Raw genomic sequence first — 25958 nt, 5'->3', positions numbered from 1 at the left:
CCTGGTTCCGTGTGCTCATGTGGTTTATTCATCGGGATACAACATTTTGGCGACGAGGATTGCGGGATCAAGTTTCCCACCCCCACACCAGCTTTTCTGTCAACGCCGGGAGAACCGCTGGTCCCGTAGAAGCGATGGTACAGCAGTTTTCAGACGTAACTTGTTGCAAGCGGCCTCAATAAAGAGAGAGTGACTACTGCTTGGAGAAGAGCCATTCTCATCTATTGCTTGGGACAAGAGCACCAACGGATATTTGCCACACTGGACCCTACCGATAACCACACTGGACCCTTATCACATCGGAGGTGTATTTTGGACCGAAACAAAACGCCATGATGGAAAACTACAGGTTCAGTCGGCATTGGCAGAGACCAGGGGAGACCACTCGTGAGTAAATCGCCACATTACATCAACTGGTTGCAACATGTAATTTTGGAGCTTTCACGAAGATTTCATTCAAGATCAGTTTTTTTGTTTGTTTTTTGTTTTTTGTTTTTTGTATACAAGATCGAGGCTCGTGAAAGAGCGAACATTAATCACACAGAAAGACAAACCGACACATAAAACATATAATAAGGGGAGCGGTAGACAAGATGGGGCGAGAGGGGGAGGAACACGAACACAACATCTCAGAGCAGGGACATCGAGAGATCTGTGGGAGGGAGAGGGCTTTGGGGGGTGGGAGGCATGGGACGGGGGGGGGGGGTGGGAGAGGTATAAAACATATGGACACTGCCAGTACTTCCAGGAAAGAAGTTGGAATTTCAAACAAGGTGGATCTGGGGTGAATTAGTGGGGGTAGAAAAGATCAAGGTTTTGGATGGGGAAAGATAAGAGATGGTGGTGAACAGCTGTTTTAAAGACCTGGAGGGAGGAGTGGGATTGAAGGGAATGTGGGAGTTTGTTCCAGAGGCGGGAGAAAAGAGGAGTGAAGGTGAGCAGAGAGCCGAGATTTCGGCAGTTTAACCATCAGAGGGTTGCTGGCAGATCTTGTGCGACCTGTAGGAATATTTGGGGGACAAAGCACAGAGAGAGCTGGGGGAGCAAGGCAGGAGAGGAGTCGGTAGAAGACAAAGACCACCTACCTGTCTGCGGTGAGTGAGTGAAAGGCCCTCGGAGATAGCTTCATCACGGGAGATTCCAATGATTCTGAAAGCTTTGGTTTCAACAGCGTGAAGCCGAGCTAGTTGTTAGGCAGGAGCACCAGCCCATAGGGGAGGACAGTATTCCATTGAGCTGCGGATGAAAGCCTTGTATGTGGTGAGGAGCTCAGATGTGCCGAGGAAGGACTTCGCACGACGGAGGATGCCCAGTCGGCGACTGGCTTTGGAGGCCAGCTTGGAAATGTGGTTTTCCCAAGAAAGATCATGGCAGATAGTGAGAAAGGCGAGGGTAACAAGAAAACAATGATAGCATTGTAACAAAGCATATATTAATTGATACTAATAATATTGACAACAAAAATATTATTCATATCATTTGGCAATAATAATAACGAACATATCCCTGCCCTGGCACATCTGGGCTTGGTGAAAAGCAACCTAATGCTCAAGCAGTACATCATGCAGTACATTGTATGTGGCTCACCTTCAAAGTTGATAGAGAAAGCATTCATTCCCAGAGTACATGAGCATCTTTTAATGGAACTGGATGCACTGACATTTGAGAGAGCTTGTACATTAGCCACTTGGATCGAGCAAACTCTTAATGAGTGTAAATCCATGCAGAAAACTGAAAACACAGGTGCTCAGGAAAGACCACAGGACGCTACGGCAAATGTCAAGACGGTCAAAAAGTAAAGTACAGTCTGGTTTGTTTTTTGTTTTTACGGGAGAATTCACTCACATGAACAAGCTCGCACCCAATCCAATAGTCCAGTTTGTGGGAACTGTGGATATACGTCGCACCAAATGGGGAGTGCAAAGTGTCCTGCCATTGGACAGACCTGTAGAGTTTGCTCAAGATTAAATCACTTTGGTAAAATGTGTAAATCTGTGGGGAAAGGACGTGTCGGACAGATTGAGGATTTGTAAAACTCAGAAACACGAAAGTTCTCCATTAACTCTGTAAACGGAACGACACTGTTCTTTGATGTGGGGATCTCTGGGTTGCTCCTGTGAGATTGATTGGCTATCTCCGTGCCACTGACCTGTTCAACCAGAACTAACTGGGGCAACAACAACAACAATGTTCAACACCTGCTCTGTTCAACTGGCTGAGACACCAGTGACACTTATTATAGATATTGGAGCAAAAGTTTATATTCTGAGTGAATCACTGCACAGCAAGCATTTCACAGATTATTCTCTTCGCAAATCTGACCGCAGATCGTCAACATATGATAACACAGAATTTGCAGTTATAGGAATAGTGGATTTTTGGCAGTTAACTGTGACTCAATAAAAGTTAGCAGTTTCCCGTTCTACGTCACCAAAAGTGGATCTCGTCTTGTGGGTGTAGATCTCTTTGATCAAGTTGGATTCAAAATCCAGATAGATGATTCACCAATTCAAGCCATCGACGTCGTCAAGTCTTTCATACAAAGATATATTTATTACATTCACCATGCTCAGCCCTTTTTTAAGTTTTGTGTTTTTTGCATACAAAATCTAGGTTCATGGAAGAGTGAAGAAACAGGGCAAAATGGCGATGTACTAGCAGCAGGTGGACGGAATGAGGAGAGTCCAGGAAGGGTGGGCAATTCGTGCCTGACATTGAAGGCCAGGGGAGGGGATTCAGACCCGGTATTACACACCAGATGGGAGAGGAATTCTGTGCCTGTGGGGGTACGGGGAGGTGGCAGGTTGGTGCCAGCATTGTCCCTCATGCCTTCTGCTGGTGGCGAGTGGGGTAGGAGGGGTGGAGTATCCGTGCCTCTAGCATTCCTCTGAAGGGGGTGGGGGAGAGATCCACGATCCCTGCATGCCTCAGCTGAGTGGGAGAGGGCAGATCAACACCTCCTGCATTCTTCGGTGCGTGGGCAGGTCTACACATCCGGTGTGCCTTGGTGAAAGTGGGAATCCATATCTCTGGCGGTTCTTCTGCGTGTTGGGTAAAGGGGGGTGGGGGGGGGAAGATTTGTGTGTGCTTCAGTGGGGGGGGGGGGGGAGCAGCAGAACTGCACCTGTGGCATATAGTAGTAGTAGTAGTAGTAGGGGGGGGGGGGCGGAGATGCCAGGAGACATGCCTGGGGTAGGGGGGTGGAGAAGAGGGAGAATCCATGCCCTCGGCGTGCCTCAGCGGCGGGTGATGGGGGAAGGGGTGTAGATCCTTGCTTCTTGTCTCCCTCAGCACGTGAGCAGATCCGCGTCTCTCGCGTCCCTCGGCCGGGGGGTGGGGGAGTGGAGTTCTGGCAGGCTGTCATCTGCTCGATAGAATGACGATTCAACCTGCATGGACAGTGTATTGGTTTTGAAAGGTCCATGCTGTTGGTTTTGTTGTCTTGGACGTTCATGGGAACGTTCACAAAATCTTCGCTCTGTCTCGCGATTATATAGCTTATTGTAGTGTCGTTTATACAGTACGTGAGGAAAAGCCCATCAAAATGACAAAATGATTTGCGCACAAACTCAACACCACAGAGGATGACCATACACATAAAATTGTGAAGTATTTACAATATTGTATCTAACACAGTCCAATAAATGAAACTTTCCCTGGGGAGGATTCGCGGTGAGGGAAACTGGCGTAGCAAGGGGGGATGGGTCGAACAGGGCAACCGCAATGAGCGACACTTTTTGGAGGCGGCAAAATTGTTGCATCTATGATCTACCTATACTTCTGAGGACCTTTTTCCCATGGCGTATTACAGACTCTGTTGGAACATCAGGGGTGTGCTCCATCACCAATGAGCTTGTTGTCACTTGCCAAGCCAGCCGCCACTCATCTTCTCAACCTTTCGTTGGAGTGCCTGCTTGAGTGATTAAGCCACTTGGTGAGCGCTCTCCAAGCTGACCGGTGGAACACACCACTGGTGGAACACACCGCTGGACATCATGGGTGGGCGTGCATAGAGTGGTTGAACTGTACAAATGGCTCCACCCTCTGTCTGCTGGCCAATGGTTGCAGCCAACGTCGTGCCGGAGAGAGGTGCAGGCAAAAACGAGCGCGGGGACATGCCAGGAAATTAACTCAAAAACAAAGCTTTGTTGCCTCTGCATCTCATTGACTCATTCCCAGGCCAAGCTGTCAGCGATGTTGATGTTGGTTATCTGGAAACATGCATTTGTTTACCCTCATCAGCTGTTCCACCCCATGCTCCCACATGGGCCACAGACTCCCAAATTTAAATATGGTTTACAAATGTTTTGATATTTACAATCGGGTGAAGCGAAATATCTGAAGCTCTGCGTCAGCTTTGTGATGGTAACACTAACATGCAGGGCAAGCCAGTGCTGACTGAGATTAATGATTCTCCAAACTGCTAGGTTACAGCTTAGATGCCTCTCCTGTCAATCTGGGGGCAATTGTTTTATCTTTTTTCCAAACTTTGGAAAAAATCGTTTTTCGTTTTTATTTTCATCGTTCATTTATCTCTCAAAACATTTATCTCAGAGGAATTCCCTGAGATGGAAGTGGTTGTCTGGAAGACGCAACCAATCCTTTAAAATATGTTGTGAAGTGGGGATTTGATAAATCCTTCCCACACCTTCATGCTGCCCCCCTCCCCCTTTCTGTCACGAGCCACTCACTGTCTTCCCTGCCTTCCCCCTCTCCTCCAGCTCTTCATGGCCTTGCCATCTTCACCCCTGTCCCGAGGCAATTTATCGATAATCATCTTCCCACCACCCTCTTCCGACTTGCTGTACACCTCCTCTTCCATATCAATCCTTGCCTTATCCACAGCTCTCCTTGCTGATTTTTTTTTTTTTTTTTTTGCCCATACATTTGTAGCAATCCTGCTTCCAGTTAGTTGCCTCCCTCTATCCTTGATCTTCTCCATCCTCTTCCAAACCCCTTTCTTTTCCCCAACTTTTCCTACTTCTTCTGTCTGCCATACCTGCTTTTTATCCCTCGACGTTGCACCGTTTCCTGATGTCCTTCCACACAAAGCTTCTGCAATTTCCCTAAACGCCTCTCCATACTATTTTCCACTCCTCCAAACCTTCCACTTCGTCGTTAAGTTGCTTATACCTGGCTCGAATTCTTTTCTGGTACTCTACGATGACGTTGCCGCTACACTTCCCACACCTAATAACCTTCCGACCCCCTCTGCTAATTACCCTCCCTCATTTTCTTCTTCCCTAGCACAAACACCACAGGCTTGTGCTGGGTGGTAACATGTTCTCCCGCCACTGCCTTACAATCCTTAACCCTCCACAACTGCCGCTTCCTTACTTCCACCACATCAAATTCTGTTATATGCTGTCCACTCCTATTGGTAATCTTGCGGCTATTCTGCTTTTGAAAGACTGAACCAGCTATGGCCATCCCATTCCATTTCTATCCATCCTTCCCCAACCAAATTTACCAACACGTTCCTCTTCACCTGGCTCCGCTACTCGCACATGAGCGTTAAAGTCCCCCGCAATGCACAGCATCACCGACAGCTCAACCATTCCCATCGTCCTCTCCAGTGCGTGTCTGAATTCTTGCTTCTCCATCCCAGTCCTTCCCGATTGTGGTCCATATACTGACATAAACACATAATTTGCCTCTATCACCACCCATGCCATAACTATCCATCCCTCCCATCTTTCCACTCTGACCACCTGCTTGCTCATCTCTTCCGATAATATTATTCTGACGCCGCATGCAACAGCTTGTATCCTCCTGCCAACCTCCTCGCCCTGTCTCCCTTCCATTTGGTCTCCTGCACACATGACACTTACAACCCCCTTCTCTGCATCATGTCCACCACCTCATCCCTTCCCCTCCCCCTCCCCCATTGATCTCACATTTAAACTACCTAGCTGGACCTTGCTTCTGAAGCGCTGCCTGCTTGGCAGAGCCAGCACCATCTTGTTCAGTTTGGGACGCTCTGTTAATCAATCAGCAGCACTGCCTGGGCAGATCTACTGGACCTACTACCCTAGACTTTTATTATAATCTTGTGTGTGTGCACGTTCACACACTACTCTTTCTCCACTCGCTCCCTGCCCACCCTAATCCCTCCCAATCTGAAACCTTTCCCCCCCCCCCACCCTCCCCTCACTCCTCCCCTCACTCTTCCTTCCCTCTTATCTTCCACCCCCTCCCCTTCCTTATGTCCCGCTCTCCTTAATACCTTGAAGTTGTGTTTATGCAGCATACAGCAAGTCAATGCTTTTCATAAAAATCACTGGGTTCTCACAAAAATCACTTGGTTCTCTCACAAAAATCACTGGGTTCCCTCTCAAAAATCGCTGGGTTCCCTCTCAAAAATCACTGGGTTCCCTCGCGAAAATCACTGGGTTCTCGCGAAAATCACTGGGTTCTCTCGCAAAAATCACTGGGTTCTCTCGCAAAAATCACAGGGTTCTCTCGCAAAAATCACAGGGTTCTCTCGCAAAAATCACAGGGTTCTCTCGCTAAAATCACTGGGTTCTCTCGCTAAAATCACTGGGCTCTCTCGCGAAAATCACAGGGTTCTCTCGCGAAAATCACTGGGTTCTCTCGCAAAAATCACAGGGTTCTCTCGCAAAAATCACATGGTTCTCTCGCAAAAATCACAGGGTTCTCTCGCTAAAATCACTGGGTTCTCTCGCTAAAATCACTGGGTTCTCTCGCAAAAATCACAGGGTTCTCTCGCAAAAATCACAGGGTTCTCTCGCAAAAATCACAGGGTTCTCTCGCAAAAATCACAGGGTTCTCTCGCAAAAATCACAGGGTTCTCTCGCAAAAATCACAGGGTTCTCTCGCTAAAATCACTGGGTTCTCTCGCAAAAATCACAGGGTTCTCTCGCAAAAATCACAGGGTTCTCTCGCTAAAATCACTGGGTTCTCTCGCTAAAATCACTGGGCTCTCTCGCGAAAGTCACAGGGTTCTCTCGCGAAAGTCACTCGGTTCTCTCGCGAAAGTCACTCGGTTCTCTCGCGAAAGTCACTGTTCTCTCGCGAAAGTCACTCGGTTCTCTCGCGAAAGACACTCGGTTCTCTCGCGAAAGTCACTCGGTTCTCTGGCGAAAGTCACTCGGTTCTCTGGCGAAAGTCACTCGGTTCTCTGGCGAAAGTCACTCGGTTCTCTGGCGAAAGTCACTCGGTTCTCTGGCGAAAGTCACTCGGTTCTCTGGCGAAAGTCACTCGGTTCTCTGGCGAAAGTCACTCGGTTCTCTGGCGAAAGTCACTCGGTTCTCTGGCGAAAGTCACTCGGTTCTCTGGCGAAAGTCACTCGGTTCTCTGGCGAAAGTCACTCGGTTCTCTGGCGAAAGTCACTCGGTTCTCTGGCGAAAGTCACTCGGTTCTCTGGCGAAAGTCACTCGGTTCTCTGGCGAAAGTCACTCGGTTCTCTGGCGAAAGTCACTCGGTTCTCTGGCGAAAGTCACTCGGTTCTCTCGCAAAAGTCACCCGGTTCTTTTACAGAAATCATAGTTCACAAGCCACTCAGTTTGACCCTCAGCACGCTTGTGCCAATATGCTGCTCAACTCCCACACTCAGACCTCCTTGACTCCCTCAACAGCCAGATGGGAGGCCAGACAAGAAACAGGCAAACAGGTCACGATCAGGCGAGAATGCATGACGAAACAGGCAAGCAGGCATGACGAAACAGGCAAGCAGGCATGACGAAACAGGCAAGCAGGCATGACGAAACAGGCATGCAGGCATGACGAAACAGGCATGCAGACATGACGAAACAGGCATGCAGGCATGACGAAACAGGCAAGCAGGCATGACGAAACAGGCCATGAACAGGTGAAGAGGGATGACGATCAGGGAGGCAGGACGAGGAACAGGTGAGCATGGAACAACGAAGCAGGTCACGAAGATGCACGATGATCAGGGAGGCAGGATGAGGAACAGGCGAGTAGGAACGACCCTCACGATATATATATATATATATATATATATATATATATATATATATATATATATATATACATACATACATACATACATACATACATACATACATACATACATACATACATACATACATATATATATATATATATATATATATATATATATATATATATATATATATATATATATATATATTGTTACAGACGTGGCTTGGATGTTATTTACCGAGCGGTTTTATGGTATGACCACGTCTGCACAAGTTACCCGATTGTGCCCGAACGTTGACTAGTCGCGCGATGCTGGCTCAATAAGAAAAAGAAGACACCCGGCTGGATTACAATAACACAATACGACACCAATGTTTCAATTCTCAAGACCTCCGGAGGAGATTATATTCGTACGGAAAGGTCAGATTACAGGGGCTAGAGGTATAATCACAGAAAGACAGGCACTTAGACACACTCTTATATTAACCCCGGACAGACGACAGACAAACGGGACAACGGCTGACTCACACGGGGGTTGATGACAGGAAAGCGGGTATCGATGGCTCCAGGTCCTCCTGGGCTCGGGGCAGGGTACAGTACGGTCCGGTCCGGTCCAAAGATGCGGGGAGGTATCGTCGCGCTGGGGGTGGCGGTGGCTTCTCTCTCCAAGCTGAGGCGCATCTGTCGTCACATCCGGCGCGGGGCCGCGTATATCCGGCGGGGAGTGACACGCCCTCGGCTCGTTAGCTCCGCCCCAGATGGAATCGGCACGTTGCTTCTCATTGGGTGCGTGGGGGGGTTACTGGCTCCGCCCCTGACGAGGAGCTGACAGCCAGCCCCTTCGGGGTAATGCCGTGGAGCGCATGGTCATGGCGGGTAACCGAGCCGGTGTGAGGACGCACACTCCCCGCCCCTCTGTTGTTGTAGTCGTAGTTGTAGTTGTAATTGTTGTTGTAGTTGTTGTTATTGTTGTTGTTTGGGGAAGAAGATGGGAGGAGGTATGGGAAAGGTCCTAAACTCACTACTGATGCCATATAATCACATTCTGGTGCAACGAAGAGTCATAATTAATGGAAACGAGGCCTTAACTGACATAGATTAAGAATAACTAGGAAGATGTCCGAAAGTTGTCTACGTGTGGTGCGGTGGACCTGGGCACGACATTTAATGGGGGAATAAGGGGAAGGTCGGCTCTACTGATTGTTGTTTACATGCAATGGGACTAGGGAATGGGGGATTGGGGAAAGTTGGGGAGTATTGGAGAAAATAGGGGAATATTTACAAGCGGATATGGAGGCCAAATTCCATATTCGCAACATTGCACCCTTCTCTACCCTCGGGGCGTCCCGACCCGATAAATTTTTACCTACTTTAGTGTGGCACGCAATGTAGTTCCCTCTACTATTAACTCTACCCTGAGTGCGACAGTTTTACAGATATTCACAAATGAGTAAATATGTCCCCCTGCGACGTTGCACCCTTCTCCTCACAGAAACACACCCACAGGATAACCGAATCCGGAAAGAATCCTCAAACTAAACATACAGCCGGTAGGGAGCATTATTTACAAGACTACGCTGCTATTTACACTACGATCCAGGACCTGTTTTTGGAGGAACACATGCAGATGTTATGCATAGAGAGAGCGCGCTTGCCAACATCGATACACCAACCCACGAGTGCTCTGTGGCCGACGGCCTTTAATAACGTGCAGAGCACCCTTCCCGAGCATCAACAGCACCACCCCACCACCAATCGGTGCAGTCACCATTGTTCATTGGAATAAAAATAAATTCGACAACCCCTAACCCTGCAGGTGTCTCTTGCTCTTCTTGTGGTGCACTTGGTGGTGTTAACTATTAGTGGTTCACCTGTATGGCATAGGTGCCACGTTGATCCATAGGTCCATCCCCGGGTGGTGCTTGGCCGCAAACGAACTGCGGTCCATTGTGGGTGGCCACAAACATTGCGGTCCATATGGTGTATCGATCCCGGCAGCAAACAGCGAAAGTGCAGGCCCACAACTGCGCAGCCAGCACCTCTCTCTCCTCTCTCTCTACCCCAAAGCCAGATCCTCGGAGGTGGGAGACAAAAGAAAAGACAAGTGAGTAAGGTGGTAAGGGCGCAAAAGTGCACGCAATACAAGGTAATGCACACTGGGGGCACATGGGAACCAGGTGAGACAGGTACGTTCCTACCGTACGCCCCCCCCCCCCCACCAGGTAACCTACATGGCCCCTCCCTTACCCCTTACTGTATCCACAAAACACAACACTACCCATAAACATCTACTTTACAAATCAACAAACATCCCTACTGTCTTCCCCGTTCCTCCCATAAACCAAATTCGTCTTCTCTCCCTCCTAACCAATCAAATTTGCCATTTTCAACTCTCATCAAAATTTGCCATCTCCAACTCAACATCATAATTTGCCATCACCAATTCATCATCAGTCCCTCCTAGGGAGGGAGAGATGGAATCACCCCAATGTCTCATCCACATCGTGATGCGTCTCACAATCCACACAGCAATTTCATTTCCTGCAACCAAACAAAGAAAACACAGGTGTGGAGTCATCATCATCACCACAGGTAAGTGGCTGCGTATGGTGCGACAGGTTCATCAATCCTAACTATTTCCTAAATGACTTTAACAACTTTACACTACCCGGGGTCTCTCTCCGGCCAAACCATTGGCCCTCTTACACTATGGGTTCTAAAAACCAATTCCCATTGGCCAAACTGTGGTGCTTTTCAATTTGGGGTCTCACTCCCCCGATTCATCTCCCGGTGCCCTCGTACAATTTCTGGGCTGCGACGTGTACCTCTCCCAGTGGGTCTACCCACCTGCACACCTCCACCACTGCAGTTGCCTCCGAGCTTACCTGCTCCTTACCCTAACCTAACTAACTGGGGCAGGCCCTCTGGCGCTCTCCCCACTCGGTGCCCTCTCTGGCACTGGGCTACCCGATCCACACCCGGGATCCTCAGGCACCCACTCACAACTACCGGCTCCCAGAGCCCACCTGCGGCCTCACCTGGCCGACATCCTCACAGTGGTGGAGTGCCCAACCAACTACACACACTAACAGGCTACACGCCCAGCCATTTCCACAACACTAATGCACCCATTCACAACACCATTCTGCAACCGCACCACAAATGCCAATATCCAACCACAATTTACCTGCACCCTCTACCTAACACTTACACTACCCGCCCCGGGTGCTCGTGAAAGGGGTCCACTCTTCCCCCATCCACACCTTCGCACCATGCACACCACTCCGTACCACTCACTCCAACTCTCTCCACACACCTGTACCTGCACACCTGTGCTCTCACACCTGGTGCCACCTGCACCCTTCTCTCCCCAAGCGCATTCGCGCTGATCCACACACTCACTACTCATACACTGCTCCACACACCTGTCCAGTTGCACACCTGTGCAATCACACCTGTCCAGTTGCACACACACGGCATCATCTCAGCTAACTACTCCCCTCTGAAACTTGCGCTTCCCAGTCGTCCCTTTAAACTATTGCGCTCCCACGTCATTATCATCCACACTAATCTACCTGCGTCCCCACTACAGGTATCAGTCACTAACTAACCTTGACGTCACCTAATGTCATCTTCGCTAGATCCCTACAATATATCCTAACCCACCCGGGCTAGTTTTCACTGCCATACACCCCATAAGCTATAGCTCCTTTGCCCCCACACATATGGGAAGGATGGTGGATTTGCCATCCCACCACATCGGGGGTCTCTCACTACCAATTTTGCACATCAAATTCCAACAAATCGAAAATTTGCCAATCACTACCCATCATCTGCCAATCACTACTGCCAATCCCTTGCCAATCATCAAATTTTGTTTTTCTCTAATTTTGGGTCCAATACACTAACCTCATCACCCAGTCGACTCACTAATACCTCTCGGTGCGCCAATCCCTGTCCAAAGCCCGGCTTCGTAAAGCCAAGCAATGGATGCTGGTTGTTTTGTGCCAGCGGCTGGATGCGTCCCGCATTCGGTGCAGGGAAGGAGGTTTACCCGGGCCGAGATCCCACGCACCATCTCGGCACGGAGCCATCCAATGCCCCGATCTCGACCTGCCGGCACGTCTCACCAAAAAGTGGTCGCCATGACGACCCTTTCTATCGGGCTGCCCGCTCCGCCTAGTGGAGCACGGACGCGGCCGTTCAAAGCGAGGCCCGGCACGCACCGAGGGCCTGCTTCGGCTAAAAGTCGCTCTAACCTCTAACCCGTCTAACGTCGATGCTTCACCTGGACGCTTACACCCCGCATCCCGTTCCTTGCTCACACATCCAGCCGTGCCCATGCTCCTCGTACCTTTCCTTACACACCCAGGTACACCCATTCCACTCACAGCCTTGGTCACACACCTGACCACCGAACATTTTGGCACACATTCGTTCGTAGCACACCTCACCAAAACACCTCTTCGCGCCCCCTCCTTGGTCACCTCCTCTGTGACAATCACAGGTGTGCCCTCATTCGCACACCCAACCACGTGCCTCACCACCAACTCCAGCGTGCATTCCCACTCACGCTCTACCATTCCAGGTGTGCATCCTTCCATCCCAGGTGTACATCCTCGCTCACCTGTCACAACTAACTCACGCTCCATGTCACTCTCACTACTTTCACCTCCATTCCTGACAGCGCACTCACCCTTACTCTTGACAGCGCACTCTTTCCTCATGCACCTGTCCGTCACACACCTTTCTCGCGCACACTCTCCCGTTACACCCTCTGTAACACTCACCACAGGTGGACACTCTTCCTTACTTCTGACAGCGCACTCTTTCCTCATGCACCTGTCCGTCACACACCTTTCTCGCGCATACTCTTGCGCACACTCTCCCGTCACACCCTCTGTAACACTCACCACAGCACGCTTCCATGTGCTCCCTCGCACACGCGCTACGACCGACTCACTCTTGCCAGCACACTCACTCCTTGGCACGCACTTTTTCCTCACACACCCCAGAGTCGGACTTTCTCGCACACCTCCTCTTTCGCACACCAGACCTGTCGCCCACTTCACCAACGGCCTCTCACGAACACCCGGGTCCATCTCGACCCCCAAGCTTATTAAATCCCCTGGCGCATCATACGCACGACCATATTGGTCACCACTTACACCAGGTCCTCTTCCTCTTCGCTTCTCCTCCATCACCTGCGAATCCCTCATCCGGTTAACGAGCACATCACGATCCAAACACAGACTTTGGACCAATTCTTTTATCTCCTCTTTTATCTCTTTGTTATCCCCTCTCCGTCGCTTCTTAATTTCGCTCATCCCTTCTTCCACTTCTTCTAATTTGTGCTTCACCTCTTTTATTCCCCGGTACGTCTCCTCAAGCTCATCCTCTAAGGCTACCTTGACCGTTTCCAGGTGCGTCCTCACCTGCCGGTCCTTCGTCTCCATTACCTCTATCACCTCGTCCAACCTCGTTGTCAGTCCCTCACGTACCATCTGACATTCCCTCTTTGTCGCTATCAAGTCGTTTTTTATGTCGTTTTGTGTCGCTTTCAACCCTCCTAATACCGCAGTGTTCCTTTGAACCTGCTCCGTTAGTCCTTTTTGTCCCTCCGTCAGCTGTTCCACCTCCTGCGTCAGGACCTCTATGCCCCCTTGTAACTTTACAGTCCCCTTTCTCACCTCCTTCTCCATGTGCTCCTTACAGTGCCTCACCTCCTCGCGCACTCCTCCGACCTCCTCACTCACTCCTCTTCTGATCTCCTCTCCCATCACTTGCATCTCCTGCCCAGATGCCACCCTCATCTGCTCCATTTCCTCCCTGTGAGCATCCAGTTTGGTTTCTACCCCCATTCTGACCCCCTCTATCTGCTGCTCCATTTGTTTAACTTCCCTTTCCGCTTGGTCCCTCATGTCCCTCAATTTGCCTTCCATACTGTTTTCTAACCCCTCTAACCCATTTTTCACTCCCTCTATCTGATTCTCCTGGGCAGCCATTCTATTTTCTACCCCCGTTAACCCATGTTTCACCTCTTTTATCCCGTTGTCTAACCCCTCAAAATTATTGTCTAACTTCCCAATTTTCTTGTCTAACTCCTCAAAATTATTGTCTAACTTCTCAATTTTCTTGTCTAACTCCTCAAAATTATTGTCTAACTTCTCACCGGTACCCCTCATTTGGCCCTCTAATCGCCCACTATCAACCCTCATTTGCTCACTCTGAGCATCCATCCGGTTCCCCATTACCCCCATTTGGTCCTCCAATCGCTCACCCTGAGCATCCATCCGGTTCCCCATTACCCCCAATTGGTTACTCTGCAGTTTGAGGGACGCCTGCATTTGCGCCATAAATTGCTCCATGAGGACCTGCATCTGGGCCATCCCTCCCACTTGTGCAGCGGGTGCGGCCGCCGTAGCTATGTGCGAGGCGCCATTTCGCGCGTCTGCTACCCCCGCTGTTTCGCTCTCCTCATGTCCCTCATTTTGGTCCTGGACCGACCCTGCTTCACTCTCCCCTACCGGACCCCAGCCGTCTTGATCCGCCATAGCGCGACTTTCAAAATTCGGGTTTTGTAAAACAAAACAAATTTCGGCCGCTCCAAATTTTGACCAAATTTTTTTTTTTCCTCTATTCGTTTTTTTTTTTTTTCAAAATTTGGTCGGGCCTCGAATCTCACTCCCGACACCAATTGTTACAGACGTGGCTTGGATGTTATTTACCGAGCGGTTTTATGGTATGACCACGTCTGCACAAGTTACCCGATTGTGCCCGAACGTTGACTAGTCGCGCGATGCTGGCTCAATAAGAAAAAGAAGACACCCGGCTGGATTACAATAACACAATACGACACCAATGTTTCAATTCTCAAGACCTCCGGAGGAGATTATATTCGTACGGAAAGGTCAGATTACAGGGGCTAGAGGTATAATCACAGAAAGACAGGCACTTAGACACACTCTTATATTAACCCCGGACAGACGACAGACAAACGGGACAACGGCTGACTCACACGGGGGTTGATGACAGGAAAGCGGGGTATCGATGGCTCCAGGTCCTCCTGGGCTCGGGGCAGGGTACAGTACGGTCCGGTCCGGTCCAAAGATGCGGGGAGGTATCGTCGCGCTGGGGGTGGCGGTGGCTTCTCTCTCCAAGCTGAGGCGCATCTGTCGTCACATCCGGCGCGGGGCCGCGTATATCCGGCGGGGAGTGACACGCCCTCGGCTCGTTAGCTCCGCCCCAGATGGAATCGGCACGTTGCTTCTCATTGGGTGCGTGGGGGGGTTACTGGCTCCGCCCCTGACGAGGAGCTGACAGCCAGCCCCTTCGGGGTAACGCCGTGGAGCGCATGGTCATGGCGGGTAACCGAGCCGGTGTGAGGACGCACACTCCCCGCCCCTCTGTTGTTGTAGTCGTAGTTGTAGTTGTAATTGTTGTTGTAGTTGTTGTTATTGTTGTTGTTTGGGGAAGAAGATGGGAGGAGGTATGGGAAAGGTCCTAAACTCACTACTGATGCCATATAATCACATTCTGGTGCAACGAAGAGTCATAATTAATGGAAACGAGGCCTTAACTGACATAGATTAAGAATAACTAGGAAGATGTCCGAAAGTTGTCTACGTGTGGTGCGGTGGACCTGGGCACGACATTTAATGGGGGAATAAGGGGAAGGTCGGCTCTACTGATTGTTGTTTACATGCAATGGGACTAGGGAATGGGGGATTGGGGAAAGTTGGGAGTATTGGAGAAAATAGGGGAATATTTACAAGCGGATATGGAGGCCAAATTCCATATTCGCAACATGACGCAGGCATGACGAAACAGGCAAGCAGGCATGACGAAACAGGCCATGAACAGGTGAAGAGGGATGACGATCAGGGAGGCAGGACGAGGAACAGGTGAGCATGGAACAACGAAGCAGGTCACGAAGATGCACGATGATCAGGGAGGCAGGATGAGGAACAGGCGAGTAGGAACGACCCTCACGATATATATATATATATATATATATATATATATATATATATATATATATTATATATATATATATACATACATACATACATACATACATACATACATACATACATACATACATATATATATATATATATATATATATATATATATATATATATATAATATATATATATATATATATATATATATATATGTATATATATAGTATATACACATTATACATATAGATAGATGTATAGATAGATATATATATATAGATATAAATTAAATATCTGAGACAACAAGCTATACTGAGACAACATCTGAGACAACATCTTTTCTACCCCCGCTAATTTCACCCCAATTCCACTTTTTTGAAATACCAACTTCTGTCCAGGAAGTCCTTGGTGTCCTGTGTCCTTGTGTTTTATACTTCTCCCTCCCCCCCCCCCCCCCCCCCCTCTTCCCATGCCTCCTCCCCCAGGGCCCTCTCCCTTCCACACATCTCCCTGCTCTCGGATGTTGTGTTTGTGTGCTTCCCCTTCTCTCCCCATCTTGTCTTCCGCTCCCTCTTTTTGGGTATTTTGTTTGTCTGGTTGATTTGTTTGTGAAGTAAATGTTAGCTCTTTCACGAGCCTCGATTCAGTATACAAAAAAAAATTAAAAAATACTGAGGTAGATTGCTTGGTTCTGTTGATGGCGATCCCAAAATCACAACTCATAATTACTTAAACCAGAAAATTTTAGTCGGTAAAAATATACATTTTTCTTTTTCAAAATTCTTCTTTTGGCTACAATTATTTCCACACTCTTGCATGGTTGGCCGGTGGAATGTTTGGCCCAAGGCTTTCAAGAACTGGCTGGTTAGGCTTGACATTTGACGAAATAATTAGGGCAGGAATTGGGAATTTGTTTTGGTGCTGGCGATAGCCTGCTTACTCTTCGCAAAGGACACAGTGGGATCTTCAACGTCTACTAACTAATGCCGGCAGACAGGACGCCATTTAATGTCAATCCGAGGGACAACGCACATTGATGAATCGCCCTGCTTGTAAAACACCGTGATGAAAGTTAATAGCTCTGGCCGAGATTCAAACCCAGGCTAGACAGCTTGGAGGTTAGAAGTTTCTCACAGATGAACACTGGTGATGTCACCACCTGTTGGTGACCATTTTGGTTGTCATCCAGATTGTAAACAATTCTGATCTGATCGAAATCATCCAAAATATATGGAGAAATAGCTGCAACTGGGAGTGGCTATCACTTATCTCATGTTGTATGTCATTTCAATAAGCAGCGCAGACACTGGTAAATCCAGAAATTAGAAGTTACTCAAGAAAAATCCAGAAATTAAAGCGTCATAGATCCCTCCAACTTGCCAGGAAGCGTGACCCCCATGGAGAAGCAAGCCAATGTGGGGCAGCTGTCTGACTTGTAGTACCCTGATATCTACAATTATCTAGTTAACACTTCCTCTTACTACAAAAAAAGAGGTTATTAAATCCTGGAAGAACCCAGACTGCTACAAATATTTTGTGCCCGTGGGGTTCATGGGATGCAGACTTGAATGTTAGAGAAACAGAGGTTGCTGCTCATGTCCAAAGTCCCAACCAAAATTTATCAGATTAATTAGCAATGTACCCTTGTCGTGGCTGTGATTGTTGTTGTTTGTGTGTTCTTTACGTGTACTATTACATATTTACCCTCACCAGAGGAGAGGGTATTGCCTTTGGTTCCGTTTGTCTGCACAGAATAAATATGATTTTCTTTGCAACCGTTGGTCCGATTGACAGGAAATTTTCACCATAGGTGCAACTCCACCTGTCGAATTTTAAAATTATAATTATGACGTCATAGGTCACTCGTACGGGCGCCATCTTGAAAAAAAACGAAAAACTTTGCACCTCAATCTCCGAAAGTGCTGCATAGAAAAAATTGAGACATGGCTCATTGTAAATATAGAACTCTCCATGAGGAATTAAATATGTTAATGACGTCAAAGGTGCCTCCATTATGACGTCATAATTCGACAAGTACAAAACTTCATCCTATCAAGATGAAATTTATTGAGCATCATCTCGGGATACATTCGTGGAGAGAAAAAAAACGATGACGTCATTGGTCACGTGGTTCGGCTGCCATATTTGCTTCAACACAAAAGCCTTAAACCCCACTGAAAATACGTCCTGGCGAGGGTATGTAATCTCTGATTGCTCTTTCTTGTTTTCTATTGCTTTGAGAAGTATTACTATTTTTTTTTTTATGCTCCTTTCGTGTCGGTCATGCTTCATTTCTTAAGGGTTCCTCCTGTCATACTGAACATGCCTCAGGCATTGTAAATAGCAGCAGTGATTTTGCCAATAAAATAAAAACTGTGTGTGGGTCAGGTTTCACCAACAATATGGTGGATAAACAAAGGCACATGGCCTTGTGATGTCACATGAGAAACCTCGACACACTCTGGCCTCTGAGCTGTCTAGCCTGCGTTCAAATTTCACCCAGCTATAAACTCTCATCCTGATGTTTTCCTTGCGAAGTGATTCATCCATGTATCTGCTTCGCTCCTCAGATGGACGTTAAACTGGGTGTTCCATCCTGCTCACATTGGTGGATGTTAAAGATCCCAGAGTGAGACAGCTGTCGCTGGCACTCGAAACAAATTCCTGCTCTCAAAATGGTTGGATGTCAATGAAAGATAGTCTGCTGGGAGCCGTTGGTGAGGTATGTGGATGGACAAAAGGACCACCGAGGCACTCGGAAACATGGTGGTGGGATGATGAAGTTGGAAAGAGGATTGACGAGAAGAGGAAGAAGGTCAAGGAGTGGCAGAAGGCGAAGAGTACGGGAGCAGAAAAAGCAGAGCATGAAAGTTATAAGGCAGCCAAGAAGGCTGCAAAGAAAGAGGTAGCAAAGGCGCAGGAGGCATGTAGGAAAATGTTCGGAGAACGCTTGGATTCGGAAGAGGGTCAGAGAGCAGTATTCAGGATTGCAGAGCAGATAGCGAAAGAGAGGTGTGATATGATGGGGGTGAGTTGCTTGAAGGATGAAGTGGGACAATTCGTTGTGGACCCAGATGGAATTAAAGGAAGAGGGAAAAGATATATGGAAATGCTCTTGAATACAGAGAATGAATGGGATGGCAACATAGAGAGTAACCCAGTTTTAGGACCGGCAGACAAGATAACAGAAGGAAGTTGAGGAAGCGATAAAAGCAATGAACAGTAGAAAAGCGGGAGGGCCGACGGGAGTTGTGGGAGATATGTTGAAGGCAGCAGGAAGTTGGGGTGTGAAGAGAATGACAGAGATCTGTAATCTGGTGGTGAAAGAAGGCCGCATTCCAGTGGATTGGGAACTCAGTACCCTCGTCCCTCGACACAAGGGGAAAGGTGACCCTCTGGAGTGTGGCTCATACCGAGCGATAAAGTTATTGGAGCATGGAATGAAGGTATTGGAAAGGGTGTTGGAGAGGATGATAAGGAAGAAGGTGAAGATCAACGAAATGCAGTTTGGATTTATGCCAGGAAGAGGAACGGCAGACGCGCTCTTTATTGTGAGGCAGTTGCAGGAGAAGAGGAAGAAGTTGTTTCTTGGGTTTGTTTATCTGGAGAAAGCATTCGATAGGGTTCCACGCGAAGTATTGACATGGGCATTGAGGAAGTTAGGAGTGGAGGAATGGTTGATCAGAGTAGTGATGGCAATGTACAAAAGAGCGCGCACAGCTATAAGGACGAAGGACGGGAACAGTGGTGAGTTTGAGGTGAAGGTGGGAGTGCATCAGGGGTCGGTACGAAGTCCACTACTATTTGTAGCTGTGATGGATGTGCTCGCTCAGAACGTAAAGAAGGGCTCCATGGGAGTTGTTGTATGCAGATGATCTGGTGTTGATTGCGGAAAGTATGGATGGACTGAAGGAAAAGATGAACAAGTGGAAGGAATGTATGGAGACAAAAGGTCTGAAGGTGAATATAGGAAAGACGAAGGTGATGGCAAGTGGTAAAGCATGTGGTGAGGTGGAAAGAACTGGGAAGTGGCCATGTGCTGTGTGCAGGAAGGTGTCGGAGTGAACTCCATTCAATGTACAATGTGCGCTGAGTGGGTTCATCAAAAATGCAGTGGTCTGAGAGGGTCATTAACCAGTGTGGCAGCTGCATTCAAATAAATGTAAGGTGTGCACAGAGGGAGCTGCAGATGGAGGAAATGTTGAGTTGGATCTTGGAGACGGCGTGAAGCTGGAAGGTGTGAAAACATTTTGCTACCTCGGAGACATGCTGAATGGAGAAGGTGGATCAGACTCGGCAACGGTTGCTAGAGTGAGATGTGCATGGAAGAAGTTTCGGGAACTGAGTGGCGTGCTGATGAGGAGGGGAGTGTCGTTGTAGCTGAGAAGGGAAAGGTGTATGCTGCACGTGTGAGAAGTGTTATGATTTATGGGAGCGAGACATGGGTAATGAACGTAGAGCAGCAACGAAGGCTGGAAAGGGTGGAAATGCGAATGGTTTGGTGGATGTGTGGAGTATCGCTGAGAGAGAGGAAGACAAATGATGAATTGTGAAAGATGATGGGAATAGAGCCTGTGATTTATGCTGTGAAGAGGAACAGGTTGAGATGGTTTGGTCATGTGTTGAGGAAGGATGAAAGTGACTGGTTGAGAAGAGTGATGGAAATGAATGTAGAGGGAAGTTGAGGACGGGGAAGACCGAGAAAGACTTGGCTAAAGATGGTGGAAGAAGAAATGCGGGCAAGGGGGTTAACAAGGAGAGATGCAGAAAATAGGGCAAAATGGAGAAGATTGTCATGGGGACCGCAAGGCGAACCCCCGCTCTAGCAGGGAAAATGGCCTTAAAATGCATGTTGTGTGTTGTATCTCCAAAGAGACACTGCATCAGCGGCCCAGCCACACCAACCAGCAAATGGTGCCAACTTCAGCCACACTAACCAACAAATGATGCCAACTTCAGCCACACCAACCAACAAATGATGCCAACCACAGACACACCAACCAACAAATGATGCCAACCACAGCCACACCAACCAGCAAATGATGCCAACCACAGCCACACCAACCAACAAATGATGCCAACCACAGACACACCAACCAGCAAATGATGCCAACCACAGCCACACCAACCAGCAAATGATGCCAGCCACACCAACCAACAAATGATGCCATCCACAGCCACACCAACCAGCAAATGATGCCAACCACAGCCACACCAACCAGCAAATTATGCCAACCTACAGCCACACCAACCAACAAATTATGCGAACTACAGCCACACCAATCACAGACACACCAACCAACAAATGATGCCAACCACAGACACACTAACCACCAAATGATGCCAACCACAGCCAAACCAACCAACAAATGATGCCAACCACAGCCACACCAACCAGCAAATGATGCCAACCACAGCCACACCAACAACAAATGATGCCAACCACAGCCACACCAACCAACAAATGATGCCATCCACAGCCACACCAACCAGCAAATTATGCCAACCACAGCCACACCAACCACAGACACACTAACCAACAAATGATGCCAACCACAGACACTAACCAACAAATGATGCCAACCACAGACACACTAACCACAGACACACTAACCAACGATGCCAACCACAGACACATGAACCAACAAATGATGCCAACCACAGACACACTAACCAACAAATGATGCCAACCACAGCCACACCAACCAACAAATGATGCCAACCACAGCCACACCAACCAGCAAATGATGCCAACCACAGCCACACCAACCAACAAATGATGCCAACCACAGCCACACCAACCAACAAATGATGCCATCCACAGCCACACCAACCAGCAAATTATGCCAACCACAGCCACACCAACCAACAAATGATGCCATCCACAGCCACACCAACCAGCAAATGATGCCAACCACAGCCACACCAACCAGCAAATTATGCCAACCACAGCCACACCAACCAACAAATTATGCAAACTACAGCCACACCAACAACAGACACACCAACCAACAAATGATGCCAACCACAGACACACTAACCAACAAATGATGCCAACCACAGCCACACCAACCAACAAATGATGCCAACCACAGCCACACCAACCAACAAATGATGCCAACCACAGCCACACCAACCAGCAAATGATGCCAACCACAGCCACACCAACCAACAAATGATGCCAACCACAGCCACACCAACCAACAAATGATGCCATCCACAGCCACACCAACCAGCAAATTATGCCAACCACAGCCACACCAACCACAGACACACTAACCAACAAATGATGCCAACCACAGACACTAACCAACTAATGATGCCAACCACAGACACACTAACCACAGACACACTAACCAACGATGACAACCACAGACACACGAACCAACAAATGATGCCAACCACACACACCAACGAACAAATGATGCCAACCACAGCCACACCAACCAGCAAATGATGCCAACCACAGCCACACCAACCAACAAATGATGCCAGCCACAGCCACACCAACCAGCAAATGATGCCAACCACAGCAACACCAACCAGCAAATGATGCCAACCACAGCCACACCAACCAACAAATGATGCCATCCACAGACACCAACCAGCAAATGATGCCAACCACAGCCACACCAACCAGCAAATTATGCCAACCACAGCCACACCAACCAGCAAACTATGCCAACCACAGCCACACCAACCAACAAATTATGCGAACTACAGCCACACCAACCACAGACACACGAACCAACAAATGATGCCAACCACAGACACACTAACCAACAAATGATGCCAACCACAGCCACACCAACCAGCAAATGATGCCAACCTCAGCCATGTGCTGCATACGAAAGGAGAAGAACTTGTCTTTCCCTCCCCCTTCATAAATATTCCCATGATTCCAGACCTTTGAAATACCCTGCACATCAAATGTAACCTGATAATGATGAGCTGAGCACATGGCATATTTGAATACCTTTACGTACATTAATTTTGTCCTTGCCACATGGTATTTTCATGTTTGTAATTCTTGTATCACCTTTTTTTCACCTTTACCTCATTCCCCAATCCATGATCCTTGGGCAGGTTTTGAATGCCGCTGCGGCCATTTGTTTTGCGGCATGCACCGCTACTCTGACAAGCACGGGTGTCCCTTCGACTACCGCCAGGAGGCGACGGAACGACTACGCAGGGAAAACCCTGTAGTGGTCAGCCAGAAGATTCACAAAATCTGAACGATGGATGAATGGGTGTTTCGGGGCGGCGGAGAACGGGGAGAGAGGAGAAGCCGTGATGGATGAAAAGTTGGCGATCAAGCCTCAGAAACATGATTTTTGCAATATGAAATGGGGGATGGACCCAATCATTGACAAATTCTTTTTTTTGCTGTCCTGTAGGCCCAATTTTTTTTTTTTTTTCCCCTTTCATTTATCCAACTTTCTCACCCTTACTCAATATCTGTCCATGTCTGTGTCACCTTGTCTGTCGCTGTCTCACTCTCACCCTCTCTCTCGCCCTTGTCTCTGTCTGTGTTCTCTGTCTCCCCTCGCAGCTTTTCTTTTAAATGCCATTTTCCTTTTCATGTTTCGCTCACCCTTCCCTTTTTCCTTGTAATGTCTGTATTCTTCTGGTATTAAGTACATGCCTGGCTTTCCTCTTTTTATCTTACATCCTCTCCTCCTGTCGACATATAATCTACCACAACCAGTATTCCCACCACATTCCCCTCACCTCAATATTCTTTATCGTATCAACAGTAAAGTTCACCCTGCTGCCTCTTCAAAGAATGAAATATTTTTGCTCGTCTTGTTTTGGTTTTTAGTTTTTTTCTGCCAGTCTAAGGTATAAATCAATTTAAATTGAGGTAGATATTTATGCGGTCAGCCAATCAGCCGGCTGCGAGCTTGCATGACCCACGGCAGATGGGGCGCGTGGTTTCCGTCGCTCTTACCCAATTTCATTTCCCTTTTTCGTCATACTTTGCATCGTTCCCAACAAGTTGGCGCAGCGAGCCCGCAGGACATCGGAGGCAGACGTACAATTATTAACACGGCGGCATTGCCCATCTTCTCCGGGTTTAAACATTACCTTCCTGAATCACCCAGTAGTGCCTAAGACAACTCCAGGGACAAATTAGGTTGTCTGCATGGGACCATGTCCATTGGCCCAGTGAGCCTGCTGTAACGTCTCAAATTTTTGAGTTTTGCCAACACCGATCATGTCCCATCAGCACTTTTTCGTTTATTTTTGTTCTCCTGTTTTCTCCTTTCTGCTTTTCCCTTTTTGTTGTCCATAGATTTGTATCGAGAGAGCTGTATTTATGCTAGCCAGTCAGGGTTATTTTAGGCAGTATATTGTACAAACTTTAAAGAAATAAAACTGCTTCTGAAAACTGCTTTAATCTTCGTCGCCTTTTTCGAAGTTTGGTTTTGGTTTTGCATTTATTTGGTTTTGCATCATAACCAACTGGTCAGTCACCGACGATGCTTTCACCTTGTTTGCATGGGCTGGCCAATGCAGGTTAGAGGTAGACCACGCCCCTTGTACCGACACGTGGCAGCAGGATGCGCCCTCCTGATAGCGTTTTGAGGAGTTTTGGCCACGAGTGGAAAGGAAACTCATTTGGAAGGATTTTGCCGAAGGGAAAGGATAAATCGATCCGTGAGCATGAGCTTTATTCGTGTAGACCCGAAGAGCGACTTTCCTCTGCAGAACCTTCCTTTTGGAATCTTCTCTACAAAGGAAAATGTGAGGATTAGGTTGTAGTGAGGGTCTTCTCATGGTGATTTGGAGGGAAGTGGTGGCTGGGGAGGAGGGTGCGCAGGTTGTGTTGGTGGGTAGGCGTGGGGAGGAGGGTGCACTGGTTGTATTGTTGGGTAGGGGTGGGGGGGAGGGTGCACCGGTTGTATTGTTGGGTAGGGGTGGGGGGGAGGGTGCACCGGTTGTATTGTTTGGTAGGGGTGGGGGGGGGAGGAAGATGCACCGGTTGTGTTGGGGGGTATGGGTTGGGGGGGGGGGAGGGTGCACCGGTTGGGTAGGGGTGGGGGGGCGGAGGGTGCACCGGTTGTGTTGTTGGGTAGGGGTGGGGGGGAGGGTGCACCTAGAGTCCCTTTAAGGGACTCTAGGTGCACCGGTTGTGTTGTTGGGTATGGGTGGGGGGGGGGGAGGAGGGAGGTTACACCGGTTATATTGTTGGGTATAGGTGGGGGGGGGGGAGGATGCACCTGCTGTGTTGGTGGGGGGTGAGGGTGCACCGGCTCTGTTGGTGGGGGGGGGGGAGCGCAGGCTGTGTGGGGGGGGGGGGGGAAGAGGGTGCGCAGGTTGGGGAGGGAGGGAGGGTGCGTCGGTTGTGTTGGGGGGGGAGGGGGTGCGCAGGTTGTGTTTGGGAGAGGGGAGAAGTTGCGCAGGGGGGGTAAGTAGTTGGGCACATGTAGTGGGGGGGGGGGGGGGTGTAATATTTGCATTGGGTAGTAATTCGCAGTTTATTGATTCCGACAATTAATGTTTAGTCCGATGTGGCGTTTTGTTGGTTTATCTGCATAATCTGTTCATCATCATCATCATCATCATCTTGTCCACGGAAGTGAAGGTAGTCCTTCCTGCTCCTGTAGATGTACAGTATTCCCAGTTTTAGTGCAGAGTTCATGATTCCGCTGCGAAGCAATTTTAGAGTATCGGACAAATAAAGGTGGAGGTTTTAATTTCTCATTGCCATAGATTTTGGTTACATCTCCACTCGGCAATGTTTCCATTTACAGGACGCGGGAGGGAAATCCATTTCTTGTATTCTCCGTGTGAGGCGATGCGAAAAAGTTTTCCCTCGACCTGTTCGTATCGGCTTCCATTCGTTCAACCGACCGAATACAATTGCGATCAACGGAGAACAAACCGAGGATCAGTGTAACATGTGTAACATGTTTCGCTCTGGAATAATGCATCGGATTCCAGGAATGATTACGTAATGACATGGACGAGGTAGGAGGGGAACGAGATTGCGCAAAATGGTCGAGTTCAAGGACGTTAAACATGCAGTTAATTTATTACTTTGCCTTTGAATGATATGTA

At 48.4% G+C, this 25958-nt stretch overlaps 2 protein-coding genes across 8 annotated transcripts in view; both read left to right on the top strand.

Annotated features, from left to right (window-relative positions):
- LOC137433971 (AN1-type zinc finger protein 6) overlaps nucleotides 1–24288 on the top strand; it is a 47463-nt gene extending 23175 nt beyond the window's left edge. For all 7 annotated transcript variants that reach the window (XM_068126510.2, XM_068126509.2, XM_068126506.2 and 4 more), the window contains exon 7: nucleotides 22980–24288. In XM_068126510.2, coding sequence (XP_067982611.1) covers nucleotides 22980–23128 — 149 coding nt within the window. In that variant the 3' untranslated portion in view covers nucleotides 23129–24288. The remainder of the gene's footprint in view (nucleotides 1–22979) is intronic.
- A 156-nt stretch (nucleotides 24289–24444) lies between these two features.
- The window catches only part of FAH (fumarylacetoacetate hydrolase), a 32576-nt gene continuing 31062 nt past the window's right edge, over nucleotides 24445–25958 (top strand). The window contains exon 1 of the mRNA XM_068126503.2: nucleotides 24445–24641. Coding sequence (XP_067982604.1) covers nucleotides 24561–24641 — 81 coding nt within the window. The 5' untranslated portion in view covers nucleotides 24445–24560. The remainder of the gene's footprint in view (nucleotides 24642–25958) is intronic.

The sequence above is a fragment of the Myxine glutinosa genome, chromosome 10, assembly GCF_964187855.1.
Source record: "Myxine glutinosa chromosome 10, kmMyxGlut1.1, whole genome shotgun sequence".
Classification (NCBI taxonomy): Eukaryota; Metazoa; Chordata; class Myxini; order Myxiniformes; family Myxinidae; genus Myxine; species Myxine glutinosa.
Note: the sequence above shows the minus strand (reverse complement) of the source record. Positions and strands in the feature narration are given on the sequence as shown.